This window comes from Centroberyx gerrardi, chromosome 5 (genome assembly GCF_048128805.1).
Source record: "Centroberyx gerrardi isolate f3 chromosome 5, fCenGer3.hap1.cur.20231027, whole genome shotgun sequence".
NCBI classification, from domain to species: domain Eukaryota; kingdom Metazoa; phylum Chordata; class Actinopteri; order Beryciformes; family Berycidae; genus Centroberyx; species Centroberyx gerrardi.
Genome location: NC_136001.1, coordinates 16731067 through 16740916, shown reverse-complemented (window position 1 = coordinate 16740916; position 9850 = coordinate 16731067). Strand labels below are relative to the sequence as shown.

The following is a 9850-nucleotide window of genomic DNA, read 5'->3' as shown; positions in this document are numbered from 1 at the left end:
TGTGAGCCATGTGCGTTTGTTTACATAATGGTCTGCACTCCTCGCCGGGCCGGGCCACTCTCGTGGTCAGAGATATAGCCTAATGTCTTTTTTTTAAAATATAAAATTGGGGTGGGGAGTAAGCTATTTGGTGTGATAATCAGAATGTTATATGTATTATAACATTGTAACCTTAAACCTTATGTATCAATCACTGTGATCGATACATATTCACATCTCAGTCAGCAGCACAGCGTCTCCTCCTCTCCTCTGGCGCCGTGCGCACGCAGGCAGGTTGATAACCATGGATCCCGTGCGTAATTCTGAACAGATTTCTGTCATTCACATTTCTCTGTAATCCGCAAAGTCTGATTGCTAATTCCTTGTGTCAATTATGTTTTTATCACCAGTCAATCAAAGGTTACGATTTGAAATGTAAGTGTCGGGTTTTCGCTGCGGCACCACAATCCCTTTGCGAGTCCTTTGCGAGAGGAAGTAGGCTATTCAGTAAGATCCCGCACGTAATTCTGAACAGATTTTTGTCATTCAAACAACTCGGAATTAGTTTAGCTACTTATAAACAGCCAACTTACTAAGAAAATTTTGGTTTTAAACCGGGCTTGAGCCCATAAATGCAGCCAATGGGACGGGCCCATGCCGGGCTCAGACAGAACGTGCACGGGCTCGGGTAGGGTCGGGCTTGTTTTTTTGGGCCCGATCTAAGGTCTGGTCGAGACCCTAACAGCGGAGAGGCAACTGAAAAGTCTAATTTCTCTCCCTCTTAAGAACATTCACTTAGGCTATACAAAAACAAAGACTGAAACGGATATATATCTCGGAGGGTGTCTCCATTTATTTAACTCGACTCAACAACACAGGCAAGTGGCAACAGTCTGAGTCTTGTGCTTCGGTTATCTCACTAAATCATGTTGCGCTACCCAGAACGCACATGGTTTTGTTTACATAATGATCAAATATTGAGGTAGAAAAAAAGAAAATGTGGATACTTTTTAACCAGGACTCAATTTGATGGATGAAATGTATGTAAAATGGAAACTGTTAGACCTATAATACTGCTATACCAGCTGCTATAACAAAACAAAAAAAACGATCGGTATGGCCGATCGGTATCGGCAGATATGGCTCATAGACGATCGGCGGCAAAAAACATTATCGGGGCATCCCTACTATGAATAGAAGGGTATACATCCACACACCAGATATCAGTTAGCCTCAGTTCCCTGGGATACTAACGTCAATAAAGGAAATGACAAAGTGTCATATACCCATATTTAAATAAGAGGAATTTGAAGTTCTTGGGCACTACAGTCCAAAACTAGATGGCACTCAGTACAGCGCATACCTCTGCCAACGCTAATTGTCAATATATGCCAGTTCCACATCTTGGATTTCACCAAAAGTTAATTTCTTCCATGCCACATTATCAACTGGTTTCACATCAGGAGATGCCGACATTTTCATGACTGGACCTGAAATGGGACATGAGATCTGCCTGTTCAAATTCTAACCACTTTAAAGCATTTTAGCCGATTATCACAACACCACATGGCCAATCAGCTCTATATCTGTTCAGTGGCCATTAGAGCTGCCCTTCTGCCACTGGACCAAGTTTGGGAAAAATTGGCAGGGCGGATATGTCTAAACTGGAAATGAGATCTCCAGTGCCCCCATGTTGTTTGATTGGGCCAATAATGGAGGGTTTGCCTCCTCCACCGTCTGCTGAAAGGCACACAAAGTTTGATAGTGTTACGTGAATCCATTCAGATGTTATGCCTTTTTATGAGAAGCCATGCCCACCACTACACCCCCCTTTGGTTATTAGCATCTCTATGAATCTGGAACAGCAGCAATCGAATCTCTTTACACTAGTCATGGGTTTGCAGGCTAAAAAGCAAGAACTGAAATACATTTGGTTGCATTTACTTAAGTTATTTGACTACTTTGACTATTTACATTACACTCATCCACTCTTGCACTGCTTCCTGTACTATCAAAATAACAGTAGTTGAGATGTAGCCTATTTATATTATATAATTATTAATATCTTGTTCAGATCTATGACTGTCCAGGGTCACCTGATGTCACTATGTTTTCAGTGCACTCTACCAACACTATCAGTCTTTTTGCAAAGATCTAAAGTCTAATCTAAAGTCTAAAGTGATTAACTCAATATACAACAGACCTGCAGAGGTGACTGAGTTTCAATAGCCTTTGAATATTATCTATCTTATTTCCATGATGGTTATAGATTGTTGAGCTCTAAAAGGCTTACATATTGCAGAGTATTGTTACACTCAATGGTGCTATAATCCAAACACAAGTAAATCCTAGAGAAACTTAAAGGAATTACTCTGTAGAATAGTAAGGTGAAAATTACATGATGTTCGCTCCAAACGGTTCTCTCCCCTTAAATTGAGTCTGCGCAATCAAATGTTGTGTTTTGCATGGCAAATTCTGTACAGCACGTCTAGACTTGTCTACTTGCCACTGTGGTTTTGGTGAAGTGACGCCACCTTACCAAAGTCAAGAACATGAAAGAACTTGAAGAAGACTCTTAGTTACACTGTTGGCAGTAATTAACCAGTAATTTCAACAACAACAGTAATTTCAATTTCATAATTATTATACTATTACATTATAATTAAATTCAGATCATATCTACAAAGTCACACAAGAGAAGGAAAATGCCCATTGATGTGCCCAGCTGATTGCCGTCAACAGCTTCAGTCAGGTTAATCAGTTGCAGAAAACATGGCAGCATCAAGGATTGGTCCAAAGTTCATACAAGGTCTTATTCTTTACATTGAAAGGTCTTTTTTAATGACTTATTGTCTGATAACATAGCAAACCCTCAATTACCATGCAACCGCAGCTACCCAACGGGTTAAACAAGTGTATTGTGTTTGACAAAGTGAATCTTGTGAATCTTCCCTCAAATGAAAATAAAAAAGATAACCATGTGTTTCCCATGGTACATTGAGTGGTGAGAAAACAAGGGCATAACCAGTCTCTGTATCTTGTAATTGTATGCAGCCAAAACAAAGGGTTAAAAAGGTCTTACCAAAGGTCAAGGGTGTCATCTACATTGTTATCCAGACTCAGCATCCCTCCACGGGCCACAGAGCATTTGTCCATAGGGATATACCCCACTAAATATCTGATATCAAAAACATGTTATGGTGAGAAAATCTACAGCAAAATATAATGATTTTTGCAACAATATAGCTTGTTTTTGGAATAATAATGACTTAGTTTGGTGTTCACCTGACAGATGAGGAGCTGAGGAAGGCAATGCAGAGCACAATAAGGAAACAGAGTGCACACTTCATAGCACCCTTTGCCTTGTAAATGTGTCCGCTGGAACAATGCCAGAACAGTCAAATGACAAAGGGAACATCAAATCTTAAACCATCTATGGTTATATATGAGTGAGTGCTACTGAGCATGCAAAGTTGGATATCTCTAGTTTGCTTATAGTGAGAGATAGCCTACCTCATGGTTGAAAGATATTGCCCTCTAGACTCTTAAAGGAAGTGGAGGTTGCTGTATGAAGAAAAGAGGAAGAATGTGTCACACTAAAAGATTTTACACACAAAGATGTTAACCTGTCAATATGCATGGGAATTGTGTCAATAACTTCAGGGCACTTTAGGGTGTGTGTGTGTGTGTGTGTGTATATATATTCCTTTTATGTACATTACTACAATCATGTTTTATCCTTGCATAGAGGAAGGAAACTGATATTTTTGGATGTTTCTCTCATTCACCATCATACACAAATCAATAAATTACATATAAAATAAAAACACAGCGTGATCACAAAAAAGATAATTTGCAAGTGAAATGTTTTTTTTCCATCTATGCCGTCACTAAATTGCCCCTGTAAAAATGTGTGTACTGGTTATCATCTCAAAACCATTTATTTTGACACACTTTAATAGTGTTGTGAAAGTTTCTTGTATGCTGTCAGCCATTTCGCAACTTCAGAAAGTGACAAAATGCGATGCACCGGGCCACCTGACAGTTTACAGTTACAGTTTTTTTCAATTGCTAACTGTGACAAAGTGGGTGAGAACTCTCCTTTACTCACCACTTGTCCCTAACATGTAAGTGCCATGCAATTCAGCATGGCACTTTTTGCAACACTGCACACGGTTCTCTACATAAGACACAGGAATCTGACATAAAGTCACTTGTTTGCCATTTCAAAACACTGCCATTCAAAATGCCACACTCATGGACCAATTGGCCAATACACGTGCCACCTGGCCAAACACCTCATTGCTTAATTGTCGACTCATCAATCAGGATGTAAGCACTATAAAAAGACCACAGGTGAGTACCTTTTTTTTTTTTTTTTTTTTTTTTTTTTTTAAAATGGAAGCCAACATAGCAGTGTATATTTTTTCCTCAAAGTTTTCTTTTCCGTTTACTGTATTCGATAGAGAGCATATTCTTTGTTCACACAACTGTAATGTATACTGTATGTGCTGTGCATATGTTGCACTGATTTGTTGTGGAGGAAAATAAAAAGGTTTTGTTTCAACAGTCTATTTGTGTTTCTTTCTTATTTCTGTAGACTTGAACAATCTCTCTCTGCAGAATTCTCTACATACAGAACTATTATTATGACAAAGCCCACCAAAGATGAAAGTGCTTTTGATTGAGCACAACAGTGTGTAGTTGGTTGGACAAACATCAAGTGTGTGCCAATTGGTGCAAAAGTTTGATTTTGATAAGTGTTTATGTAGTTTTGAATGCAGTGCTTCATTTTGCAGGATATATGAGGTGTTTTGCACTTTGGGTGTGTGGTTTTGTGAATTGTGTTAAGTGTTTTGAGAAAATGAGCCCTGTTTTCAAAATCGTGCTTAAGCAATCGTAAAAAACTGTAATAAGCCGACCGTAAACACGTTTTCCATCTCAGGAAAGAGGGTGTGTATTTACAGTAGGTGTGCGAATGATCAAGCATTGACAATAGTCAATAGTATTGGCGGCGCCGAGGCGGTGGGGGGCCCCCAAATCAAATATTGCTTAGGGCCCCATAAAGGCTTGGGCCGGCCCTGGCCTACTGTATCATCTTGTTTTGTGATTGATTGATTATTTACATCTAGATCATTCTCTGTAAAGTCCTTTCAGACATGCTTGTGATGAAGGGCTATATAAATAAACTTGACATAACCCCACAATTATTTATAGGCTATTGCTTTTATTGTTTTATTATTTGTATATCCTAGTTGTGTGCTTATATTTCCTTTAACCCGCCGAATCACTTTGCTGCTGCTACTTGCCCCATGGATTGGCTGTTTGTTACAAACACCGCCCCTTTCATGTGAATTTATGCCGCGCTCACCTCATATTGGGCCTCATTCACAAATCTTTTCGTAAATTCCTCGTATATTTTGCGTATTTCTGTTCGTAAGAAAAGACCAACGTCGGATTCATGAAACGTGCGGACAACCTCGATTTGTGCGGACCACAGGTGTATCAAATGATGAATGCCAATCGTTCGTAAATTGGATGCGCGTGCCTGTGCCAATCAATTTGCATAGTTAAACGCCCCGTTCAACTCCATAAAAGGTCTGCAGACTGAAGGGTCGTGCGCAAATGGAAAGCATTACTGGAGTGGTGGAGAATGGCAAACAGACCCAAGAAGAAAAATTCAAACTCTGTAATACAAGTGTTGTATTCGGGAGTGAGAGAAAAAAATATATATACTTTTTAAAAGTGTAAGCGGTGGAGTGATAGCAACTGAGAAAGAAAACATGGCAAGAAATTACTGATGCTGTCAATGCTGCAACATCAGAAACACACACCTTGAATTAAATTAAAAAGAAACTGTTTGACTTACATTTAGAATCTAAAAAGCGAGGGCGATAGTCTAACTCCAAATAGATGCAGTTTATTAGCTCCAGGCGGACGGCAGGGCGCTGCCAAAATGTTTGGGGAAATAATATGGAGACTGTGCTGTCAGGTGTCCAGTCATCAGCGGAGTTGGACACTGGTTTAATTCAAGCAGCATCTCCATCTGATGGTAAGCTCAGACTTCAGGCTTTATAATAATACTGCTGGTTTTGACTGTAGCTCTTGACAGGAGCTTTCTTCCTGCGGTGTCCAAACTCATCACAGCCTTCCAGCTCAGTATGCTGCGCTCGCTCTGTGGCGGAGCGAGTGCACGTATGATAATTATATGATCGCTGCTGAGGGGTCTGAAGGTTTATCAGGTGTGTCATTAGCAATGTGGTCAATGCAGAACTTCTATCACCTAGAGACAAACTAGTTAGTCTTGAGACTCTGGTTAATTTAACTTCCATTCAGTCCTATATGCGCCGTGCGTCTCCAGCAGCACCTGCTCAAGACGCACGACACCCTGCTGTTCTGCAGCACCGAGTCGCGGCTCCCTGCTGGAAACCACATGTAGGAGGTTTAGGTTGGCGTCACAAATTAATTGAATGTTTATGGTGTGTTATTGTTTGCGATTTAAATAAGGAAATGGGTTTGGAGACGGTGCTTTGCTCCGGTGGTAAGATAAGATAGAACTTTATTGATCAATACATAATAATATAATATGATAATATATATACGATACTAATTAATCACTTTAATCACTCATGTTTCCAATTGAATAGAATTGCCTATGAATTTGTTCATATCGGCCTAGCTTTGTTAATATGGTTATTATCACCAGGCTTACAAATGGAAACACATGTTGTTGTTGATATGAGGTCTGGGACTGCTTTAATAGATTTCCCTTAAAGAATAAGGCATTTTAAGCAGAAACCACTTCATGCGTAATGCCCCACGCATGTTTCCAACCACACGTAGATTTTGATGGTACCAAAGAACAAATTCAGGTAAGAAAAAAAATGATGAATGCCGAAATGTTCGTGGAAACGTTCGTAAGTACACTTTAAGATCAAATCTGATCGTACGCACGTTTCGTGAATGAGGCCCATTGGCTTTACCGTAAATATAAACTGCGGACAGGGGGAAAAAAACGTTCATGTTAACCTCTTAATGTTTTACAGTTAGCGAACGATATTATAAAATAGGCTACTGTTGAGGTCTACTGCTAACTGAGCCCGAGTCGTGTTGTCTTACTCAAATCAAGATAAACTCATTCAGGTCATAGATAGACATGATCCAACATGTAGCCTAATGCTCAACTACAATCAGTCACCACAAACAGCTTGAGACGAGACGCTCTCTTCCTGAGACCATATGAATGTAAATGCGATAAAGTTAAAGACGTGTGTTGCTCAGCATGTAGCCTGCTCTAATTAGGCTAAACAGTAACAGAGAAAAGTACTGAGCAACACACTGCCTACAGACATTAACACAGACGTTATTGATGACCCACCTGTGGATTGTTGGCAGTGTCACCCTTGATCAAATCCAAAACGTTGACAGGATCACTCTTCCTATGTTTGGACTTTTCTCGCGTGTATTTTTCACACAGCCAGCCACATTTTACTACTCCAGAGATGTCCATGTGTCGCAGTCTTCAAGGGAAAACAGCAGCAGGGTGTGGCTCTTTTCAAAGGTTGCCACAAGCTTCAACTTGCATCGCGATAGCAAGGGTCTTCGTCATCTACCTGTGTGACGGTTAGCTCATGATTCACACCTGGCGGCTGCACAGTAACCACAGCCAGTACTGTCGCTGCTGCTGACCAGCTAGTGGAGGACAAAACCCACGGAGACTCAGTTAATCACTGTTAATCAACAGAGTTCATCCACCTGCTTCCTGAACAGAATGGTAGCCTATTCACCTGACAGACGAGGAAGTGAGTTAGAGGCAATGCAGAGCACAACGCACAGCGCTGCTTTGTAAATATGTAAACCGGAAAAAAAAATGTAAATAATAAAGGGAGCGTTAATCCTAAATCTAAATTCAATTTTTTACTATTTCCTTTTCTGTAGCCTACGTTAGGCTACTACAATCCGTGTTTTGTTTTGTTTTGTTTTTTATCACTGCATAGAGTAAAGAATCCGATATTTTTGGATGTTTTTCCGTCATTCACCAAACTCTCAGATCATTAAACACATAATAGGCCTATAAATGAATGTCGTTTTTCTCCCCATTCCTTCACAAAACCCACGCACTCAGTTTACCCACCTTATTTGCGGATAGAGTTCACGCACGTTTTTATGCTGACATAAATCTTTGTGGCAGATATTTCGAGTAGCCTACTGGATATTTCTACATATAGCCTAACAAGCGGTAGGTTATTATTGTATCAAACTGATGTAGGCCTAAGTTATAAGAGTTGTTTTAAAAAGTGCTATATGAGTTTATCATTATTATTATTATTATTATTATTATTATTTTTGAGAGGTATTTCAGCATTATTCGTCATTATACAGTGAAGAGAGACAGGAAGGATGATATGCGACAAGGGTCCCAGCCAGGTTTTCAGGACAATGCAAGTAAAGCCTTTATTAATCTGCACAGAGATGAGAACATGGAAGTTTATTAATATTATTATTGTTGTTGTTATGAGAGTATCGTATCTACTGTAGCCTATTTACGCGTTGTCATCACACCAAAAATGTACCATGCGTCTGCGTAACATGACGTTGCCGTCTCCAAAGTCACAGCTGGACCGGAGATGAGAGTTTGGGTGTGATCTTGACATGTCGACTGTTATTTGTTGTCGAAAAATGACAAACACCAAACACAGTTTGGCGTTTGAGAACAGGGCCGACAACAATTTGAGGGATGTCAGTTTACCTGAGCATTTTACAGTGAGGTAAAAGAGGCTTTAACCAGCTGAGCCACCAGGACGCCTATAGGCTCTGTGTGTGTGTGTGTGTGGGGGGGGGGGGGGGGGGGGGACATAAATCAGTGCCTTTGTGAATGCTATTGTTTTGCCCTTTGATTATCACCGACTGGAGGTCTTTTTTACTAATCGCTTTAGTTACCACATCATGCTGACCTCTGAGCATCTTCACTGGTAAAAAAAAATAAATAAAAAAAATAGTTGGCCAAGCAGGTCAGGTTGACGGTGGGTCTAATTCCCTATTGGTCCAAGGACTCAAACCTGCATCTCTGATTACGCCCACCCACAAGTAGGATTGTTACCATTCTGTCAGTATATATGTTGACAGTAGGCCTATGCTATAATGTCCCCAAAGCTATACCCTTGCGAGAAAGAACTGATCCTATAATACAATTTACACTATACGCAACAAACATTACAGCAAAATACAAGTACAGGAACATTATAGGAATTGTATAATGATATATGGTTGGGAGAAAAAAAAAAATAAGGTCCCCTATAAACTCACTATTATGTCCCGCAGACACACTTCAAGCAGCCTGTCGAATAGGCAGTTAGAGGAATATTATGGTGATTCTTATAGGGAACCATCATCATGCAGGGCTAGGGAAGCCTGATTTTCCAATGAAAACGAAAGTTTAGACTAATTAGTCTATTTGCTATAAAAATGGTCAAATTTGAGTGCAGAAAGCATCAACAGCCCGTGGAACAAAATACTAAAGCCTAATGGATCTTACCAATGATTAGGCAGCTATCTAATAGGTTAATATCACAGGTCAGCAGCATGTCTAAATTTTAATTCGTTTGAGAACAAAGCGAATTGCCTGCAGTTTTCAAATATATAGTTTGTATTATAACATATAAACAGTGTTTAACAAGCATACAAAACTTAACCTTAAGTTTCAAAGCACAAGGTTATAGGCTTCAGGCAGGGTTGGGGTCAATTCATGAATGAACTCATCAATTCCAGTTCAACTGGGGAATTGGAATCTGAAAAAACCGACAGGGAACAGGACTGGAATTGAATTGGAATTTTAGGAAGTTGAATTTAACTGAAATTCGGTGAAATTCCA

The 9850-nt window shown here is 39.8% G+C and overlaps 1 protein-coding gene across 1 annotated transcript in view; it reads right to left on the bottom strand.

The window, feature by feature from the left end:
* The window catches only part of LOC139908562 (alpha-1,3-galactosyltransferase 2-like), a 12512-nt gene extending 4870 nt beyond the window's left edge, over window positions 1-7642 (bottom strand). The window contains exons 1-4 of the mRNA XM_071895312.2: window positions 7358-7642; window positions 3493-3543; window positions 3265-3357; window positions 3062-3157 (exon numbers count right to left, since the gene is read on the bottom strand). Of these exons, the coding sequence (XP_071751413.1) occupies window positions 3062-3157; window positions 3265-3357; window positions 3493-3497 (194 nt within the window). The 5' untranslated portion in view covers window positions 3498-3543; window positions 7358-7642. The remainder of the gene's footprint in view (window positions 1-3061; window positions 3158-3264; window positions 3358-3492; window positions 3544-7357) is intronic.
* Window positions 7643-9850: the final 2208 nt, after the last annotated feature.